This window comes from Schistocerca americana, chromosome 9 (assembly GCF_021461395.2).
Source record: "Schistocerca americana isolate TAMUIC-IGC-003095 chromosome 9, iqSchAmer2.1, whole genome shotgun sequence".
Classification (NCBI taxonomy): domain Eukaryota; kingdom Metazoa; phylum Arthropoda; class Insecta; order Orthoptera; family Acrididae; genus Schistocerca; species Schistocerca americana.
In genome coordinates this window covers 68,951,307-68,974,595 of record NC_060127.1, presented here as the reverse complement: position 1 = coordinate 68,974,595, position 23,289 = coordinate 68,951,307, and the positions used below count along the sequence as shown (strand labels likewise).

At 41.3% G+C, this 23,289-nt stretch overlaps 1 protein-coding gene across 1 annotated transcript in view; it reads right to left on the bottom strand.

The window, feature by feature from the left end:
* Positions 1-3,998: 3,998 nt before the first annotated feature.
* Positions 3,999-23,289, bottom strand: part of LOC124550653 (glycine N-methyltransferase-like) — a 47,703-nt gene continuing 28,412 nt past the window's right edge. Inside the window, exons 4-5 of the mRNA XM_047125377.1 lie at positions 4,300-4,445; positions 3,999-4,164 (exon numbers count right to left, since the gene is read on the bottom strand). Of these exons, the coding sequence (XP_046981333.1) occupies positions 3,999-4,164; positions 4,300-4,445 (312 nt within the window). The remainder of the gene's footprint in view (positions 4,165-4,299; positions 4,446-23,289) is intronic.

Below are 23,289 nucleotides of genomic sequence, written 5' to 3'. Positions count from 1 at the left end.
GGATTTGCAAAAAAAGGACTGATTGCTGGGCTCTACCATTTATAAATTATATAAGATTTATATAATTTTTATATAAACAAATCATTTATATAAACAAACCATTTATAAATTACATACCAGTCACTGAGTGCACCCACTTTCCTAATGGAAGGTAACCTGATATGTTTTCCAAAACAATGTGTACACCAGGAACAACCAACAGATACTACTAACTGTAGGTGTTGCAACTAAATCGATCTTGTACTGTGAATAACTCTGGCCATATTCAGTGTTTACCTGTTTTATTTATACATTTTGCCCCATAACGCTGTAAACATACAATGAATATATCCAGTAATGGAAAATAAAAACTGAATAACAAAACAAAAGGTGACTGGTTGCAGTAATTTGTGGAAACCTTCATTCTTTTAAAATTAGAGTGAATATTTTCATTTAGAATGAAAATTGCTGGTTGAGAAGACTTAAGATGGCAAACACATCTACAGGTGCTTACATAGTAATTCCTATGATGTGATTTAAGCAGGTAAGCGATATAGGTACAGTGAAGAAAGCACATTCAGTAGAGGAAAAGCACGAAGATGAGGCAATTGTGGAACCTGTTACCACTCATATAAATGCATCAGTCTGTTAATAGAGTATGCTGTAGAAAATTTGATTGATTATACTAATGTTGGTGACAAACATCCTCCAGAAAACAGTGGAATCAAAAACAGAAAAATAAAAATGTTGTCTGGTCATTTCTCAAAAATAAACTAAAATACACTGTTTGAAGTGGAATTTTGTAAATAAATTGTCGGTTTCTGAAAAGTAATGCATCAGTGATGGTGTGGACTTTGAAATGTGACGTGTAACATGTTTTGTAAACATAGTAAACAGCAGTTTCAGGTAAAAACATGTGCTTTAGATTATTCATGTTTTCTAGTTATTCTTTCAATCTTAGGTCCACCTTAAACTGGATAACTGGGAGTTTGATACAGTTTACTATGTAAATGATTCAGCATTATGTTAAATTTTATGAGAAAATAATCACTTTATTGTTCAATTTTAGTACACATCGCAGTTACACTGCTCTCTGCAGCCTCCCTGAGGAACAACAAGCAATATCTACTTTACAAAATGTTAATCTATAGGACATTTTATCTCATACACATATACACTGTTATTGTATACTTACAATAAGCTTTACGTTATTAAGTAGAATACATTTCACTGCTAGTTCATACTTACAATAAGCTTTATATTATTAAGTAGAATACATACAGTCTTTTCTGTCGAGACATCAATACTACGGTTGAATTGTCATATACCAGTTATGACAGTAATTAGTTTTTGATCATAAAGAAATAAAAATTTCTTCTTTGTATTAAAAAAGGAAGAAATAACTGGTGAGATGTGATTTTGTGTGAAGCTATGTAATATCACAGGATAATTGACACAGTGCATATTATGTAAGATTGTGAGCTACGACAGATCTTAAATCTGGGAAAGAGGTTACTGAAATACACAACACAACTGTTTTAATAAGTTATGACAAGTACCAATTCCCCACGCACACTATTGGAAAAGCACTTCCTGAGGAAAAACGAGTAGCGATACATGGTGATTTTAAACCAACATACTATCACATAAACATCGCCATTGCTGTCCGATATGGTGTACACATGCAAAAATTATTTCCTCTTTTTTTGTACACAGTATTGGACTCAGGACATAGTACATGAGAGTGCTTCCTTTGCGTTTATGGATCACAGACATAAGAACCACATTAGTTTAGCAGCTCTTGGGTATTACCCACTTGTCACCTTCACATGGAAGTGGTTTTTATTTGTGGGTAAGATCAGGATGACACAAACTGTTGTAAAATGAGTGGTTGCTAGTACCAGGTGAGGTAATGGTGTGCTGTGTCGAAACATAGTGAAAACAGACCTTCAGTTAAATTCCTCAGTCACAAACTACAAAGTAGTCAGTCTTCACTGGAGTGTTCTCAGTGGGTGACATAATTTTGGCAACTACAGGTGCTGCGTTGCTGAGGTGCTATTTGGTGTGCCTATTTGTTACCAATTATGTGAATAGAGATAGCTTCTTTGATGGTGTAATGAGTACCCTCGTGTTGTTTCAGCCCATTCCATGCAAAATGCTCAGCAACTGCATATTTTTCTCAGCTGCCTGAAATGCATACGACATTGGCCTTTGGGTGTACATCCTTAGTAGTGTGGGAGGTTTCAGGGAAGGAGTTTCAACTACCTTGCTATCTCAGGCGACTTTCTCCTTGATGAAACCTAGCTGGGCAGATAGGTATGTGAAATAGTGAAAACCATTTTTAATCTCAAACTCTTTGAGGAGAAATCTGAGAACCTTTAATATCTGGGAGAAGCTTTACACAGTAAAAAACCACATTTCTGATTAGAGGCACACTGAAGTCTAATATTATAATTTATGTAATGTTTCGTTATGGTTCTTATAACCATTGGACACCATCCAAAGGACATTGCAAGTTAAATAGTTTCTTTACAACGCAACACACCATTTCTACTGCCCATACATTTCTGGGGAAGAAAAGTTGCAAAATAATGTCTTTGTAGCCTCAATTAAACACAATGTGCATATACACAGAAGAGAGCCAGCAAAACAATTGCTTTGCAGTCGTTTAATGTGTGATCAGTCACAGAATGTATGAGATACAGCTGCCAATTTCACTTCCCTTACTACAGACTGCCACCATTTCAGCACAACGTGCTTCCGCAGCTCCCAGATCTCAACTACCGTGTCTGCCATACTCAGTCCATTCATCAATTCATCATTGTCTTTCAATCTCTATTTTTATAATCTAGACCAGATTTTATCTGTACTACATTATTTCTCACACTTTAGCTTCCTTTCTGTCACCTATTATAACCTGTCCATATTTACTGAAGTTACACTCCTCTTTGATTGACTACACATCTAAATCCTTGTACTCCACTTGTTTCATTTAGATCTCTTACAATTTTTCCCCACACTATCCCTGAATGGCTTTATCTCTCACCACATTCACACAGGTCACGTTATGCCTCTTCCTATCAGCTAAATATTAACACCAGCTTACATCTTCTGTTGTCCATTGTTTCCCTATTTTCCTCCTTTATCTCAATTTTTTGCAGCTCAATAATACGAAAAGGAGAGATTGCTATGCACAGCACAGAGTGGCACACAGACACACTGACAAAAGGTTGCCAGATATTGTCAGCTCTCAGACTAAGCTCTTCATCGGATACAGACAAAACAAATCACAAACAGTTTATACATACAACCTCCCACCATCACCAACTCCAGTTGTCTCACACACATCTCCCACCCCACTTGCGAAAGCTACACTAACACGACAATTGATGATCTGTCTGGCCATCACCTAACTGTGGTCAAGCGTGCTGCCCGACACGGTGCACTAGACTTTGACTACCTGTGCCATACACATTCTGCCGCCCGACAACAGCTTTTTGGAAGTGCCTGGGTAGTAACCCTACCTATAATGTATACTTCATTAGCTGCAACCCCCTTGGCCTTAACCCTCGCTAGTCCCCAATTTCCACTACCCATTCGGGCAAAGATTGCCATTCACCTCAGACGGAATTGCATTCTGGCCTTAGCGCGCAGAAATAAATGTGGCCATGTGTGTGTGTGTGTGTGTGTGTGTGTGTGTGTGTGTGTGTGTGTGTGTGTGTGTGTGTGTGTGTGGGCGCACGTGCACGCTTGCATGCACACACACGTGTGTTCCATTTTGTGTGAGTCTGACAATGGCCTTAGTCCGATAGCAGATAATACCTAGTAGTGTCATTTAAATGTGCTTCAATGCCTCTTCTATGGGGCGAGCAGCAATCTATCCTTTTCATACTGCTGCTATTTCAGTCCAGATCTTTTTGTTGCCCACATATTTTTGTTCTGTTTTTTTAAATTTCACAGTACCACTCATTTCTAGTCATTTAGAAAGTATCACATAATATAACAACACAGTTAGTAGCTCAGATGAAGGCTTTCTGTACGACATGAATATAAAACGCAGGGTTGTCAATCTCGTGAAGCTGTTTGAAGTCACCATACAGTGTGTGTTCAGACTTTGTGCCAAAGACATCTTGCAGCATCCTCTTAAATACCTCCAATCTGTGCAGGTAGTACGAGAGACGGAACCTGTTCGAAAGAGGTCAAGCAGTATATTACTTTTTGGTTCTAGAAAATAGCAGCGATGTGGCAGCTTAATTTCTTTTTATGAAAAACATTGAGTTTAAAACAACTGACAAAAACAGTGGTGAATTTTATAACTACCTAGCAATTGTGTCATCGGGAGTTACTCCGTTTTGCACATTCTTCTCTTTTTTGTCAGACATGTCAAGCAGGTAGTCCAAAGTAACAACAGTTGGCTTCGCTTCCACGTACAGCATGGAAGTTACAATTTCTGTTGTCCCCTTACTCTGCAAATTAATACAGAACTTCAGTGATAGCAGGGAGGTGTGATTAATTTTATGTCATTTTGTTTACTGCTAGTATGTTAACTGACTGCAATAACACACTGAACAATTTGAGACAATTTTTAATTCTTTTGCCTTAAACATGTAGGAAAAGAAACATGTACTTATTTGTTATGACAAAGTAGGAAAATTGTTTACCTTAACTTCTAATTCATATAATTTATTTTCAATTACCTTATCATTAAATTTGCAAATTATGGTTATTCACATCTATTAAATATTCTCCAACATGCTACTTGTATGGTAAAATGACCCACCTCAGCATAAAAAGTAGCAGGTGACCAGAAAAATCAATGTCTCACAAAAACTAGGGGCAGAAGAGTTGTCAAACAGGGGGGAAATGTTAAGACATGAAACTAGGAGTTTCATCCAGTTCAAAGTAAATAAAAATGCATTTATGGAAAAAAACACATTTATTTGTAACAGGTCTTACTCACTATGTATTTTTGCGACATACCACAGGTTTCATGTTACTAGGAAAGATGATATTGTGCATAATAGTACAAATGTAGACAATAAAAAGAATTTATAGCCACCAAATATATCAACCGTTAACAGTAAATATATAAAATAATGGACTCATAACCATAGATCACTAAGTTCTGTAGTCTGCCCAAAATTGACTAGAGATAACACACAGTAATGCGGGCAGTAGATGGAGAAATACCATAACCTGGCACAGTTGCCTGCAGCCATCACTGCTCATGAGACTGGAGATCAAGATGCAGCACAAGACCTGTCAGAAGGAGCTACTTTCTGTTACTCTCCATTTCTCAGTGCTGCTCGACACAACCTGTTCAAATTTTGTTACATTGTGCTCCAGCATAAATCAATATGTCAGCTACTAATTTATTTATTTCGATGTTCTACTATCACAAATGTATCAGGTGGTACCTCCCCTTTGAATGCGAATACAGTATTTCCACTTCTGAAGTAAACAGTTGCAACAATGGACAGATTTATGCAATAACTGATTCATTCTTCTGTCAGCATTTCAGTTTACTTCATCAGTGAAGTTAGAGATTTCTGTTTACGCTCTGCAAAATGACTTTCTCAATGGAAGAAAGAATTGAAATTGTGGAAGCATATGTGAAAACAGGTTCAACTAAGGAAACTTGTGAAATTTTCAGGGTCAAGTATCCTCAATACAGTCACAAATTTCATGGATACCCCACAAATCATACTTTTGATAATAAGCATAGGTCTGATACTGAGTCAAATCGGACATCAAGAAATTTTGCACATGCCTGACTGCCTCGATTCATGGCTTTCAGGATGCCATGCAAGAAAAGTGTGAGTTGGGTTTCACATAATCGACCTTTCTTGAATCCATGCTGGTTGACACAATGGAGGTCATCCTGTTCAAGATACCTCACCATGATTGAGCTCAGAATATGTTGTAACATTCTACAACAAATGGATGTCAAGGACAGTGGACAGGATTATAGTTTTGTCATCACTTCTGCTACCCTTCTTGTCAACATGTGTGACCTGTACTTTCTTCTAACTACTGGGCATGGTTTTTTGTTTGAGGGACTTACAATAAATTATCATTAACAAAGGGACCAACTCAGCTTCAAATTTGGTATAGAATCCGATAGTGAGTCTAGTGGTTCCCATAGATTTGCTCAGTTTTAATGACTTCAGATGTTTCTCAATGCCACCATCACTAATATTTATTTCATTCAACTTTTCAGTGGTACAAGAATTAAAAATTGAGGCAATACCCCTGGTTTTCCTTTGTAAAGGAACATCTGAGAATGGAGTTAAGTATTTTTGCTTTTGCTTTGCTACACTATGTGAATATGCATTGGGGGTAAGAAATGAAAGAGGAAGCTGTCAGTTATAATTTTGCACAGAGCATAACTTAATCATAGCTAACACTTGGTTCAAGAATCATAAAATAAGGTTGTACACATGGAAGAATCCTGGAGATACATTATATAATGGTAAGACAGAGATTTAAGAACCAGGTTTTAAATTGTAAGACATTTCCAGGGGCAGATGTGGACTCTGACGACAATCTATTGGTTATGAACTGTAGATTAAAACTAAAGAAACTGCAAAAAGGTGCGAATTTAAGGAGATAGGACCTGGATAAACTGACTAAACCAGAGGTTGTACAGAGTTTCAGGGAGAGCATAAGGGAACAATTGACAAGAATGTGGGAAAGAAATACAGTAGAAGAAGAATGGGTAGCTTTGAGGGATGAAATAGTGAAGGCAGCAGAGGATCAAGTAGGTAAAAAGACAAGGGCTAGTAGAAATCCATGGGTGACAGAAGGAATATTGAATTAAATTGACGAAAGGAGAAAATATAAAAATGCTGTAAATGAAGCAGGCAAAAAGGAATACAAACGTCTCAAAAATGAGATCGACAGGAAGTGCAAAATGGCTATGCAGGCATGGCTAGAGGACAAATGTAAGGATATAGAGGCTTATCTCACTAGGGGTAAGATAGATACTGCCTACAGGAAAATGAAAGAGACCTTTGGAGAAAAGAGAACCACTTGTGTGAATATTAAGAGCTCAGATGGAAACCCAGTTCTACGCAAAGAAGGGAAAGCAGAAAGGTGGAAGGAGTATAAAGAGGGTCTACACAAGGGCGATGTACTTGAGGGCAATGTTATGGAAATGAAAAAGGATGTAGATGAAGATGAAATGGGAGATATGATACTGCATGAAGAGTTTGATAGAGCACTGAAAGATCTAAGTCGAAACAAAGCCCCGGGAGTAGACAACATTCCATTAGAACTACTGACAGCCTTGGGAGAGCCAGTCCTCACAAAAGTCCACCATCTGGTGAGCGAGATGTATGAGACAGCCGAAATACCTTCAGACTTCAAGAAGAATAGAATAATTCCAATCCCAAAGAAAGCAGGTGTTGACAGATGTGAAAATTAACGAACTATCAGTCTAATAAGTCACAGCTGAAAAATATTAATGCAAATTCTTTACGGACAAATGGAAAAACTGGTAGAAGCCGACCTCGGGGAAGATCAGTTTGGATTCCGTACAAATATTGGAACACGTGTGGCAATACTGACACTACAACTTATCTTAGAAAATAGATGAAGGAAAGGCAAACCTACATTTCTAGCATTTGTAGACTTAGAAAAAGCTTTTGACAATGTTGACTGGAATACTCTCTTTCAATTTCTGAAGGTGGCAGGGGTAAAATACAGGGAGCGAAAGGCTATTTACAATCTGTACAGAAACCAGATGGCAGTTATAGGAGTCGAGGAGCATGAAAGGGAAGCAGTGGTTGGGGAGGGAGTGAGACAGGGTTGTTGACTCTCCCCGATGTTATTCAATCTGTATATTGAGCAAGCAGTAAAGGAAACAAAAGAAAAATTCGGAGTAGGTATTAAAATTCATGGAGAAGAAATAAAAACTTTGAGGTTCGCTGATGACATTGTAATTCTGTCAGAGACAGCAAAGGACTTGAAAGAGCAGTTGAACGGAATGGACAATGTCTTAAAAGGAGGATATAAGATGAACATCAACAAAAGCAAAACGAGGATAATGGATTGTAGTCGAATTAAGTCGGGTGATGCTGAGGGAATTAGATTAGGAAATCAGACACTTAAAGTAGAAAAGGAGTTTTGCTATTTGCGGAGCAAAATAACTGATGATGGTCGAAGCAGAGAGGATATAAAATGTAGACTGGCAATGGCAAGAAAAGCGTTTCTGAAGAAGAGAAATTTGTTATCATTGAGTATAGATTTAAGTGTCAGGAAGTCGTTTCTGAAATTATTTGTATGGAGTGTAGCCATGTATGGAAGTGAAACGTGGACGATAAATAGTTTGGACAAGAAGAGAATAGAAGCTTTCGAAATGTGGTGCTACAGAAGAATGCTGAAGATTAGATGGGTAGATCACATAACTAATGAGCAGGTATTGAATAGAATTGGGGAGGAGTTTGTGGAACAACTTGACAAGAAGAAGGGTCCGGTTGGTAGGACATGTTCTGAGGCATCAAGGGATCACAAATTTAGCATTGGAGGGCAGCGTGGAGGGTAAAAATCACAGAGGGAGACCAAGAGATGAATACACTAAGCAGATTCAGAAGGATGTAGGTTGCAGTAAGTACTGGGAGATGAAGAAGCTTGCACAGGATACAGTAGCATGGAGAGCTGCATCAAACCAGTCTCAGGACTGAAGACCACAATAACAACATTGCTACACTCAATTTCAGTTCCTGTCTCATCCATGAGTGACAAGACAAGCAGAATTTCCTCGCATTTTGTGAGAGATTTCTCAACAATATTCTGCAATGGTAGTTGTCAAAGACTTTACACATTGTGATTCTTGAGATTCTCCCGGCGTATTTGATAATCAAAATATCCACGGGTATGCTGCCGGTCTATAGTGTCCAACGGGCACAATATTTCGGCGATCAAACATGTCGCCATCATCAGGTGAACTGACCGACTGAGCTCCTGTGAACGTGCCGGCACGGAGATCCGTACGCTATGGCTGCTCAGAGGGAACTGGGTTCGGTCGCGGCGGCGGCCGATTTAAATACCCTCCGCCCGCGGCGCGCTCCCTCCGCCGTCCGCGCCCAGCGCCACGGTCGCGCGGTGGAACAGATTGCGACGGCGTCTGAGATGACGTCGGTGTGATGGCTCTGTCCGCCGTGGTCGTCACAACTATACGTCTGCTCGATTTACTCTTGATTAACCCGATCGCTGGTTCCCAAGCCTTGCTAAGATTATAGCCACAGTCACGGTTTATGAGGTCGTCATTGGTGCGAATTTCGATGGCCTCTCTAACAACGCTGTCCCAGTATCTCGACGTCTGTACCAGAATCCTCGTGCGGTCATACTCCATGGCGTGATTTTCCGACAAACACTGTTCAGCGACCGCAGACTTGCTCGGATACACCAGTCGAGTGTGCCTCTGGTGTTCACGGCATCGATCCTCGACGGTACGCATCGTCTGACCAATATACGACTTGCCACATTGACACGGAATCTGGTACACGCCGGCCTTCCTCAAACCGAGGTCATCTTTGGCGCTCCCCACCAGTGCACGAGTTTTATTTGGAGGACAAAACACAGTTCCGACCCGGTGTTTCTTCAGAATGCGGGCGATTTTTCCCGAGAGTGCGCCTGTGTATGGAATAAATGCAGTGCCTACCTCCTCCCTCGTGACTTCATCCATCTCAACAGGTTGTGCTGCAGTGGTTGGGCAGAGAGCACGTTGAATCTGCCACTCTGAGTACCCATTTTTTCGAAATACAGTTCTCAGATGTTCCAATTCCTGGCCGCCGCCGCGACCGAACCCAGTTCCCTCTGAGCAGCCATAGCGTACGGATCTCCGTGCCGGCACGTTCACAGGAGCTCAGTCCGTCAGTTCACCTGATGATGGCGACATGTTTGATCGCCGAAATATTGTGCCCGTTGGACACTATAGACCGGCAGCATACCCGTGGATATTTTGATTATCAAATACGCCAGGAGAAACTCAAGAATCACATCATACACCTTTACGGGGAGGAGATGTATCGCAGCATGAAGAAATTTGAAAAGTTGCGCCATCGTAGATGTCGTTTGCTAAGTACTCTTGCCTTTCTAAAGAGATGTCGTTCCGAGAATGTTGTTCCAAATTTTGCTAAGGTTATGCATCACATCGATTCTGCAGCAGCTAAGAGAATCAAGAAACGAGCCAGCCTCGCATTGGTACGTGAGAGAGTGCAATTCACCCGCCGGAGCCTTGAGTTTATCTCACAGGAATTACTCAAACTACATTTGCAACTGGCTAGTAAGTTCACTTCTTGTTCCTGGGATTGGATTGATGGTGTCACCTGGGTGTCAGCTGATTCCGCCCATAAGAAGGCTACGGGACGTCAAACAGCTAAGTTCTCACGTCTCCTTGACAAACCATCCCTGCAGGTTCCGTGCAAGACTGTCATCAATTTGAGTGGCATGGTGTTGAGTGATGATGCGGTCTCAGTTTTGCAGAAAGGTCTCAACTTCGCTCCCACCCCCAAGTTCACTCCGGTCGCAGAAATTGTTAGTGCTGTTAAACAGGTTGCAGCTCGACTTCCGCCAGAATCAGCCGAGGAAATACGTCGTGAAACTTGTCGTGCGTTGACGAAATCCAAGCCGATGAAGTCAAATATCAGCAGTAAAGAGAGGGCGGCCATTCGTGATCTGAGGGAGCGCTCTGAAATTGTTGTCTTACCGGCTGACAAAGGCAATGCTACAGTTGTTGTCTCCCATAAGGACTACACTGATAAGATGCAGAGCCTGCTAAATGACGATTCCTACCGGAAGATCAGCGTTGACCCTACAAAGAAGGTGGAGAACAAGACGAGGGCGTTTCTCAAGGACGCAGATTTACCGGAGGGTGACGCTAAGAAATTGTTACCCCAAGGTCCGGTACCGCCTAGACTATATGGACTCCCGAAAGTTCACAAAGAGGGGGTACCATTACGCCCCATTGTCAGCAACATCAGGGCACCTACATATTTGTTGGCCAAATACCTGACGGGAATATTAAGTCCTTATGTGGGTAAATGCCCTCATCACATCCGTAATTCCGTGGATTTTGTTAAACGCCTTGATAGCTTCAGGTTGGATGAGTCAGATATCATGGTGAGTTTTGACGTCGTTTCCTTGTTTACGAGGGTACCCCTGCGAGAGTCACTAGAATTGATTAGTCAGAAGTTTGACGAGAAGACCACTGAACTTTTTAGGCATGTCTTGACTTCCACGTATTTTCTTTTTAATGGAGAATACTACAAACAAACGGAGGGAGTCGCCATGGGTAGCCCACTCTCACCGGTGGTAGCGAATTTGTACATGGAGAACTTCGAGGAGGAAGCCCTGTCGTCATCCGTATGGAAACCTACTTGCTTTTTCCGTTACGTTGACGACACGTTCGTCATCTGGCCACATGGTATGGATAAACTCCTTGACTTCCTTACACATCAAATTCACTATGGAGACTGAAACGGAGGGTAAATTACCTTTCCTTGACGTCTTGGTCAAGAGAAGGGCTGACGGCACCCTAGGTCATGGGGTGTATCGGAAGGCTACGCAGACTGATCTGTATTTGCATGCAGACAGCTGCCACCACCCTTCACAGAGGAATGGGGTACTTAAAACTCTAGTACATAGGGCGCGCACTATCTCTGACGCAGAGAGTCTACCCCAGGAATTGGAACATCTGAGAACTGTATTTCGAAAAAATGGGTACTCAGAGTGGCAGATTCAACGTGCTCTCCGCCCAACCACTGCAGCACAACCTGTTGAGATGGATGAAGTCACGAGGGAGGAGGTAGGCACTGCATTTATTCCATACACAGGCGCACTCTCGGGAAAAATCGCCCGCATTCTGAAGAAACACCGGGTCGGAACTGTGTTTTGTCCTCCAAATAAAACTCGTGCACTGGTGGGGAGCGCCAAAGATGACCTCGGTTTGAGGAAGGCCGGCGTGTACCAGATTCCGTGTCAATGTGGCAAGTCGTATATTGGTCAGACGATGCGTACCGTCGAGGATCGATGCCGTGAACACCAGAGGCACACTCGACTGATGTATCCGAGCAAGTCGGCGGTCGCTGAACATTGTTTGTCGGAAAATCACGCCATGGAGTATGACCGCACGAGGATTCTGGTACAGACGTCGAGATACTGGGACAGCGTTGTTAGAGAGGCCATCGAAATTCGCACCAATGACGACCTCATAAACCGTGACTGTGGCTATAATCTTAGCAAGGCTTGGGAACCAGCGATCGGGTTAATCAAGAGTAAATCGAGCAGACGTATAGTTGTGACGACCACGGCGGACAGAGCCATCACACCGACGTCATCTCAGACGCCGTCGCAATCTGTTCCACCGCGCGACCGTGGCGCTGGGCGCGGACGGCGGAGGGAGCGCGCCGCGGGCGGAGGGTATTTAAATCGGCCGCCGCCGCGACCGAACCCAGTTCCCTCTGAGCAGCCATAGCGTACGGATCTCCGTGCCGGCACGTTCACAGGAGCTCAGTCGGTCAGTTCACCTGATGATGGCGACATGTTTGATCGCCGAAATATTGTGCCCGTTGGACACTATAGACCGGCAGCATACCCGTGGATATTTTGACTTTACACATTGTTGTCTTGACAGCCAGATGCATTTCATTCAGTGTTTCTCTGTCCCTCCCATCAACTGTCCTATTGTGTACACATATCCAACCACTACCGTGGGGCCGAGAATGCCACCAGGAGTCGTGCTGAGGCAGAAATCTGCTGCCTGAATGACCATATGTGGTGCCAACTGAATAAAGAATGTTATGCCAAATGAGCTCTCCCGACTCCGCACTTGCTGTGGTTGGATGGTTTCCACACACTCAATTCTCCAGTAGAAACAGCAATCCCGGCTAATAGTGGAGTCCGCATTGCTGATACCATTACAGTATATGCAATGTTAAACATACTGTATCATCACCAGACACTAAAGGTGATCCCTTGTCGATGTAGCTATCCTTCCTTTTCCTTGCCATCTTTACCATTTGGTTCCAGTAGCTCAAGTTCATTCCACTGATAACACATCATTATATGAATATTCTGGGCCAGCCTCTTGATTTTTTCCCATAATTTTTTTTCCAAGATTTTTTTCTGAAGCTTTTATGTTGGTAGAGGCATTAATTTCTTTTGTTGTTTGTTCTTTCAGTTTTCAAGCTGTTTTAGTGGTTCTTCTCATATCGAAATCTCTCTAACTTCTAATCTTTACTGTTCTTGAGTCCAACCTTCACGACCACAGCTCAAAATGGTCCAAATAAATGTTTTAATGAATTTCTTTCTTATTACTGTATTGAGATGGTTGTTTATTAATAAATTTCTCGCATTCATAGTGTCACTATAGCTACACCGGTTCCTTTCACTTATTTGAATCTAAATTTGTTGGTCGATTTTAGATTTTAGACTTTACAATACTAAGCAGAATTTGTGAATCATGGCTTAATGACACCAGTGTTCTACAATTTCGACTATCATCAGCATTTCCTTCTCAGGTACAGTAATCATTTTACTTTTTAGTAATCACAATGGCTGTGCCCCACCCTTGTAACAGACAGACATAAATCCGTACAGCTGTTCCTTCATCTTATTTCCTGCGTTCTTTAATAACTCAGGAGGGATGTTATCTGCTTCAGTCACTTTGTTGTCATTTAAGTCATTTAACAAATCGGCACTGTGGCCAAATCGCTGGCATCTGTAACACATCAGAGGGAAGGTACATAATATTTGACCCAAAATCAGAAGAAACCCTGTCATGATTTGGTAGTGATGGCGGACTGATGGGCACAATAAAGGTGTCAGTTTTGCATATCTCACCCTGGTGTCCAAAAATAACTGAAAAAATTGAAAATAAAAAGTCATCAGGCCCAGACGGAATCCCAGCTCAGTTTTACGAAAGCCAACAGGCAAACTCCATATTCGTGGATTTCCAGAAAACATTTTTCATTATGGCTCACTGCACACTGTCGACAAAGGTCTGAGATTACGGGTTAGGTTCCAGGTATGCGAGTGGCTTGAAGACTTTTTAAGTAGTACATTCCATCACACTCTCCTTGACACCAAGTGTTCATCAAAGACGAGGGTAACATTTGGATACAGCATTAGTAGTGTGCAGACAGACACCGTCACATCAATTAAATATGCAGGTGTAACATTTCAAAGTGATATGAAACAGAATGGGAATGGAGGATTGTGGTAGGGAAGGTATCCTCGAGTATGGATTGAGTAGTCGGCATGCTCACATGGTCAGACTGAAGGAAGACATCGAAGCAATTCACGAAGTACACTCCTAGATTTGTTACCGATAGACGTGTAGTTTCAGCTCACTGAGACTGCAGATGTGTGTGCAAGTTGCGCTTGCGTGAGTGTGTGTGTGTGCGTGTGTGTATGTGTGTCTACTGCTGACAAAGGCCTTAATGGCCGAAAGTTATGATTGTGTGAATCTTTTCATTGTGCCTATCGCGGTTCAGCATCTCCGCTATATGGTGAATGGCAACTTTCCTTCTCTCATATTGCTACATTCCATCCTGGATTTTCCATTGTTTGATTTTTACCAGTAGGTAAGTACTACTGAGATGCTTCATGAACTCAAATGGGAATCCCTTGACGGTAGACGATGCTCTTCTCATGAAGTACTATTGCAGAAATTTATAGAACTGGCACTTGAGGCTGACTGCAGAATGATTCTACTGCCTCCAACATACACTGTGTGTACGGACCATGGAGATAAAATATGTGAAATTAGGGCTCATACGGAGGCATATAAACAGTCATTTTTTTTCCTTGTTCTATTTGTGAATGGACCAGGAAAGGAAATGACTACTAATGGTACAGGGTATCCTTCTTATGGTGGATTGCTGAGTATCTATGTATATGTAGGTGTAGATTTTTTTTTTTGTGTTGTTTGTATCACGTTAACTGTTCTCTGGCCATGTGCATCTCGATTACAATCTCATATTCAACTAACTTTTTATAGTGCATTTAAAGTTCCACCTCCTTCGCCTTGTTAGTTTCAACCAGCAAAGAATCATTTCACAATTTTTTAACTGTTATAAGGTACCAGCAAGTTCTTCTACACCTTTATGAATATAGAAAGGGAGCACTTTTTCAAATGTCCTCTTCTTCTTCTTGATCACCAGAAACATATTCGGACTACTCTCTCTCAGTCTTTTTGTCGAGTGGTTGTCACCGAGAGCAGGCAGGGATATACAGTAGCAGCCAGGAAGAGACCCCCTTACCTGGGTAAGCATTATACAACTCAGGTGCTATTCGTTCCTCACAGGCTGCCCGCTAATGAGCATTTCACCTCAAGAGCCGTATATCTCATCAGCACTCTGCACACATTGAGGTCCAGTGTTTTTCTTATATATCCTTGTGATCCAGCCAGCTGAGCCTAAATCTCTGTTCCCTGTGACACACACAGTTCCACCTCCATGACACACAGTGGTCGCTGGAGTGTGCCTGGAACTTACGGTAACAGAGGACAGTTGTCACTCACTGGTACCGAGGTTAGGAAACCCGAGTTCACTACACCCGTACCGGCAAACAAAGGTCGACCTCCCCGAGGTGCTCCCATTTGGCTCAGCCCGAACGGCTCATGTGGCCTATAGAATGCCCCAAATGTGGTGAGTGTAGCCCCAGAGCAGCTGTTCAAAATGACGAACGTCAGCTTCGATGCATACATTATGGTGGTCAGTCAGACTCTGCTGTACACTCACAAATGCACCTGTTGTCTACTATCAGATTTTTTTATGGGGATTCATATATTTAAGATTGAATTATAAGCAAACCAAGAGCTCTATTGCAAAATCAGTTATACTAATATTTTTCTTTTTTTATTCTGCATTAGCAGTTTGGTTTTAAAGTTCAATATGTATATATTTTTTATTTTAGATTGTAGTAAGCCTTGTCTTATTTTTGGTGTCTTCCCTACAAACTGCTCACTTCAAAAACTATATAGTTTGAAATGTATTGGTCCGATGTTAATGAAATTTTAGTAGGTTATAGGCACTTATATTGTTAGTGGAAATCTCAAGTTACAGAATTCTTCAATCACCCAAAAAAGTTATTATGATTTTTGAAACGTAATTTTCTCTCAGCGCAGGACAAACACATAATGGAAACTGTGGGTTTATTTTGAAGGTCTCTCTTGTAACTGTTATAAGCTACAACAACTGTGACCTCAAGTGTAACACAGATTTTATAAATAGTAATATTTAAGACTGGTTTGTGCATCCTGTGCCTTGGGAATAGCAGAGGGTGCAGTTGTGGAATCAGGTGCTATGTTTTCTAACAGACAATGGGTTCGTAGCAACAACGCATTCATTTTCACAGCCATGCAAGCTGTTAACCAGAACAATCTTAGATATCACTCTTTATAAAATCCGTATTACACTGTATGGTCACAGTGGTTGTAACTTCTTGCAACAACAAGAGAGACATTCCAAACAAACCCATGGTTTCTGGAATGTGTTTATCCTGGGCTGAGAAAAAGTTACTTGAAATAAACCGCAAGAGCTCTTTTGTGGGTGACTGAAAAAATCTGTAATGGAGATTTCTACTACAATATATGCACCTATAAATTATTAACATTTCATTAATGTTGGACAAATACATCATAAGTTGTATAGTTTTAAATTGAGCAGATCATAGTGAAGAGCAGAAAACCAGAATACCCTTGTTGTTGTTGTGGTCTTCAGTCCTGAGACTGGTTTGATGCAGCTCTCCATGCTACTCTATCCTGTGCAAGCTTTTTCATCTCCCAGTACCTACTGCAACCTACATCCTTCTGAATCTGCTTAGTGTATTCATCTCTTGGTCTCCTTCTACGATTTTTACCCTCCACGCTGCCCTCCAATACTAAATTGGTGATCCCTTGATGCCTCAGAACATGTCCTACCAACCGATCCCTTCTTCTGGTCAAGTTGTGCCACAAACTTCTCTTCTCCCCAATCCTATTCAATACTTCCTCATTAGTTATGTGATCTACCCATCTAATCTTCAGCATTCTTCTGTAGCACCACATTTCGAAAGCTTCTATTCTTCTCTTGTCTAAACTATTTATCGTCCATGTTTCACTTCCATACATGGCTACACTCCATACGAATACTTTCAGAAATGACTTCCTGACACTTAAATCTATACTCGATGTTAACAAATATCTCTTCTTCAGAAACGCTTTCCTTGCCATTGCCAGCCTACATTTTATATCCTCTCTACTTCGACCATCATCAGTTATTTTGCTCCCCAAATAGCAAAACTCCTTTACTACTTTAAGTGTCTCATTTCCTAATCTAATTCCCTCAGCATCACCTGACTTAATTAGACTACATTCCATTATCCTTATTTTGCTTTTGTTGATGTTCATCTTATATCCTCCTTTCAAGACACTTTCCATTCCATTCAACTGCTCTTCCAAGTCCTTTGCTGTCTCTGACAGAATTACAATGTCATCAGCGAACCTCAAAGTTTTTATTTCTTCTCCATGAATTTTAATACCTACTCCGAATTTTTCTTTTGTTTCCTTTACTGCTTGCTCAATATACAGATTGAACAACATCGGGGAGAGGCTACAACCCTGTCTTACTCCCTTCCCAACCACTGCTTCCCTTTCATGTCCCTCGACTCTTATAACTGCCACCTGGTTTCTGTACAGATTGTAAATAGCCTTTCGCTCCCTGTATTTTACCCCTGCCACCTTTAGAATTTGAAAGAGAGTATTCCAGTCAACATTGTCAAAAGCTTTCTCTAAGTCTACAAATGCTAGAAACGTAGGTTTGCCTTTCCTTAATCTTCCTTCTAAGATAAGTCGTAAGGTCAGTATTGCCTCACGTGTTCCAGTGTTTCTACGGAATCCAAACTGATCTTCCCCGAGGTTGGCTTCTACTAGTTTTTCCATTCGTCTGTAAAGAATTCGTGTTAGTATTTTGCAGCTGTGACTTATTAAGGTGATAGTTCGGTAATTTTCACATCTGTCAACACCTGCTTTCTTTGGGATTGGAATTATTATATTCTTCTTGAAGTCTGAGGGTATTTCGCCTGTCTCATACATCTTGCTCACCAGATGGTAGAGTTTTGTCAGGACTGGCTCTCCCACGGCCATCAGTAGTTCCAATGGAATATTGTCTACTCCGGGGGCCTTGTTTCGACTCAGGTCTTTCAGTGCTCTGTCAAACTCTTCACGCAGTATCGTATCTCCCATTTCATCTTCATCTACATCCTCTTCCATTTCCATAATATTGTCCTCAAGTACATCGCCCTTGTATAGACCCTCTATATACTCCTTCCACCTTTCTGCTTTCCCTTCTTTGCTTAGAACTGGGTTTCCATCTGAGCTCTTGATATTCATACAAGTCGTTCTCTTATCTCCAAAGGTCTCTTTAATTTTCCTGTAGGCGGTATCTATCTTACCCCTAGTGAGATAGGCCTCTACATCCTTACATTTGTCCTCTAGCCATCCCTGCTTAGCCATTTTGCACTTCCTGTCGATCTCATTTTTGAGACGTTTGTATTCCTTTTTGCCTGTTTCACTTACTGCATTTTTATATTTTCTCCTTTCATCAAAAAATTCAATATTTCTTCTGTTACCCAAGGATTTCTACTAGCCCTCGTCTTTTTACCTACTTGATCCTCTGCTGCCTTCACTACTTCATCCCTCAAAGCTACCCATTCTTCTTCTACTGTATTTATTTCCCCCATTCCTGTCAATTGCTCCTTTGTGCTCTCCCTGAATCTCTGTACAACCTCTGGTTCTTTTAGTTTATCCAGGTCCCATCTCCTTAAATTCCCACCTTTTTGCAGTTTCTTCAGTTTTAATCTACAGGTCATAACCAATAGATTGTGGTCAGAGTCCACATCTGCCCCTGGAAATGTCTTACAATTTAAAACCTGGTTCCTAAATCTCTGTCTTACCATTATATAATCTATCTGATACCTTTTAGTATCTCCAGGGTTCTTCCATGTATACAACCTTCTTTCATGATTCTTAAACCAAGTGTTAGTTATGATTATGTTATGCTCTGTGCAAAATTCGACCAGGCGGCTTCCTCTTTCATTTCTGTCCCCCAATCCATATTCACCTACTATGTTTCCTTCTCTCCCTTTTCCTACACTCGAATTCCAGTCACCCATGACTATTAAATTTTCGTCTCCCTTCACAATCTGAATAATTTCTTTTATTTCATCATACATTTCTTCAATTTCTTCGTCATCTGCAGAGCTAGTTGGCATATAAACATGTACTACTGTAGTAGGCGTGGGCTTCGTATCTATCTTGGCCACAATAATGCGTTCACTATGCTGTTTGTAGTAGCTTACCCGCATTGCTATTTTCCTATTCATTATTAAACCTACTCCTGCATTACCCCTATTTGATTTTGTGTTTATAACCCTGTAGTCACATGACCAGAAGTCTTGTTCCTCCTGCCACCGAACTTCACTAATTCCTACTATATCTAACTTCAACCTATCCATTTCCCTTTTTAAATTTTCTAACCTACCTGCCCGATTAAGGGTTCTTACATTCCACGCTCCGATCCGTAGAACGCCAGTTTTCTTTCTCCTGATAACGACATCCTCTTGAGTAGTCCCCGCCCAGAGATCCGAATGGGGGACTATTTTACCTCCGGAATATTTTACCCAAGAGGACGCCATCATCATGTAATCATACAGTAAAGCTGCATGCCCTCGGGAAAAATTACGGCTGTAGTTTCCCCTTGCTTTCAGCCGTTCGCAGTACCAGCACAGCAAGGCCGTTTTGGTTAATGTTACAAGGCCAGATCAGTCAATCATCCAGACTGTTGCCCCTGCAACTACTGAAAAGGCTGCTGCCCCTCTTCAGGAACCACACGTTTGTCTGGCCTCTCAACAGATACCCCTCCGTTGTGGTTGCACCTACGGTACGGCTATCTGTATCGCTGAGGCACGCAAGCCTCCCCACCAACGGCAAGGTCCATGGTTCATGGGGTGGGGCAGAATACCCTTACTACAATGTAAAATAATATATATTTGTCATACACTGACAACTTAAGGGAACCCATACAAAATTTGCCGTAGGACAGAGATCCAGAAATTGTGCCGGATGTGAGACATCACTCGGGCACTTGCGGCCATTGAAGTGGTGAAGGTCACTATCCTCCTGAAACCACATCCTCTTAAGGTCGATGAGATGTGCTCTTCAATAGATTTGAAAACACTGCACCTTCTGAGAGGTGACTCTGTTTCACTGAAAGATTTTCTTGAGATGTCCATCATTTTCTGGGTTGAAATTCCAAATTTCTGTTAACCAATTTTTGTTATTTGTGAGAGCAAGATTTATTTCTTTAGTTTTCACGGCCATAAGTGACATTTTGTAGGTTTCCTCATCACTTATTAGTGACTGATCCAAGTTCAGCTATGATTTACAGTTTTCTTTATTAATGCATCTGTAAGTCATATGTTATGGTTCAGGGAAATTTGGAATTTCGACCCCAAAAAGGCTGGACATCTCAGGGAAATCTTTGGGTTGAACAAAGTCACCACCCAGAAAGTTCACCATCATTTCCTTCATTGCTTTGTGCCACACCATATCATTATGTAATAATCTTGAGTACACATGAAATTTTCACAGGAACACGCCTCAAACTGTCATTCCCAGACTTCAACATCAATGGACTCCAATAGGAATAAAATATTGAATTTCAAACAGGAGGGAGTTGACGAAGTATTGATCTGCATTGAAATTACTGGAAAACAAGTGAAGGCAGAATATCCAGTGCCAATCTAACAAATGTCAAATGTATATAAAAACAAAGATGAGGTGACTTACCGAACAAAAGCGCTGGCAGGTCGATAGACACACAAACAAACACAAACATACACACAAAATTCAAGCTTTCGCAACAAACTGTTGCCTCATCAGGAAAGAGGGAAGGAGAGGGGAAGACGAAAGGAAGTGGGTTTTAAGGGAGAGGGTAAGGAGTCATTCCAATCCCGGGAGCGGAAAGACTTACCTTAGGGGGAAAAAAAGGACAGGTATACACTCGCACACACGCACATATCCATCCACACATACAGACACAAGCAGAAAATATGTCTGCTTGTGTCTGTATGTGTGGATGGATATGTGCGTGTGTGCGAGTGTATACCTGTCCTTTTTTTCCCCCTAAGGTAAGTCTTTCCGCTCCCGGGATTGGAATGACTCCTTACCCTCTCCCCTAAAACCCACTTCCTTTCGTCTTCCCCTCTCCTTCCCTCTTTCCTGATGAGGCAACAGTTTGTTGCGAAAGCTTGAATTTTGTGTGTATGTTTGTGTTTGTTTGTGTGTCTATCGACCTGCCAGCGCTTTTGTTCGGTAAGTCACCTCATCTTTGTTTTTATATGTAATTTTTCCCACGTGGAATGTTTCCTTCCATTATATAAATGTCAAATGTATGTTCAGATACAGATCAGCACATGCAAATAACAAGTACACAGCTAGATGATACATGCTTATGCACATGTTTCTCTCTGTCACACTTGAATATGTGATGGGACACAGACCTGGAGTCCGAGTACCAGCAGACAGTGCTAGGTGATACCCCAGGTCACCAAGTGCACCGAAAGTAGCCATGATTAAGCAACAAGTCGAAGCCACCTTTTCTGATGCAACTCCACAACTAATTGTTTCTGAACCAGAACCTGCAATGATGTGGCAATTTGTGTTTCGTCTTACAGAAAACAATTCCACTGACCTTTCGGTGATTTCTTCTCTTGCAGTTTGTCCACATGCCTTCCCTTTTACAAAATGTCAATGTTCATCGGCTAGACAAAGCTGTAGTAGAAAATACATACCTCTACAGCTCACATCAAAATGTCTTTCAGTGTCAAGTTACCTGAACGAGTAATTGAAAAGCAGTTTGTGAGTAAAAACTTCAACTTCTCTGATACAAAACACCATCAAGCCCGTGGTAATCTTAAGTTACAGTTTTGTCTCTCACAGGCAATCACAAACTCATAATAGCCAGTAACAAACAGATTGTCTCTGACAGAACACTCCCTCAAACATTGCACAATTTGGCCACTACCAATGATCAGTTAGAGGTTGCACCTTGTACAACATGCTATGCGGATTTTGGCTATTAATAATTCTCTTAAGCTTACAGAATACACTTGAATGAACTGCCCTCTGACTGACTGATTCCCTCTTTGAATAAAAAAATTATCATAAAATACATCTTGTTTTCCCAGTCCCATAATCTGCCTAGCTGTAGTTTATAATTTCTCTCTTTCTGTCCATAGTTCTAATGCTAAAATATACTCAGTTAATAGACAGAAAAATTCACATTAATTAACATGTTAGCAATAATTAATGGAAGTCATTATAATGGCAATAAATACAGTTCTGTTTCCCAAATATACGGTTTTAGCTACTTGATAATTTCATAGTTCAGAAAATGCTGACACCTTTCAGTCACAGCCGAAACTACTTGAAGCTAGCTCCTGGATCTAAGTGCATCTATCATGCGAGACATGACTCGTATATGAAGCTGTCTGCCTGCTACTGTCCCTTACTTATATAAGTGTGACGCAAGGTGCTACACCTCGAACCTTAGCGCAATTTGTAATGATATCACTCAGAATATCTCTTTCTCTCAAAGAACAGTTCAGTTTGCTCTACTCCTTCAAAATTCCCTGAAATTACTCCATCTCTTCAGGTAAGTTCAATCACCCTCAGAATTCCCAATTTTTGAGGTTTTCCAGGCAAGTTGTAGCACTGCATCTTCAATGAACATCAGGTGAAGTGGCCCATCCACTCTTCAGCCACACTACCCGATACCTCCATGCATCCTACTGTGCAAAAGCATTTCAGTCAAGAAACTCAGCCAGATAAGTGTGGCTCCAACAGACAAGCATGTCATACGTATCTACCTGTCTGTGGCAAATAGACTTATTCTTATCTAGATGACTCTGTCATGAAACTTTTCTCTGAATGTTCATTCTGTTTTCCAGGCCATAGGTCCTGCTGCACCATGCATTAAACACACACCACGCTCTCCCTTAGATACCTGATCAGAACTGTATACAGTAGTGAACTCCACAGATGATTGAGTTGTTTCTTGAGGTAGCACCAACAATACTGATGTAATTAGCGGTTGTTTGTCAAGAAACATAGGTAGTTCGCAAACAACTGTCTCACGCACACCACCCCTTCAAAGTCTTGTAGTAACATCTGAAATGTTTCCGTCCAATAGTTTTTCTGTGATCTTAAAACACTCATTTTTAGCTCCTCTAGCAGCCCAATAATAATGGAACACACAATTTGCT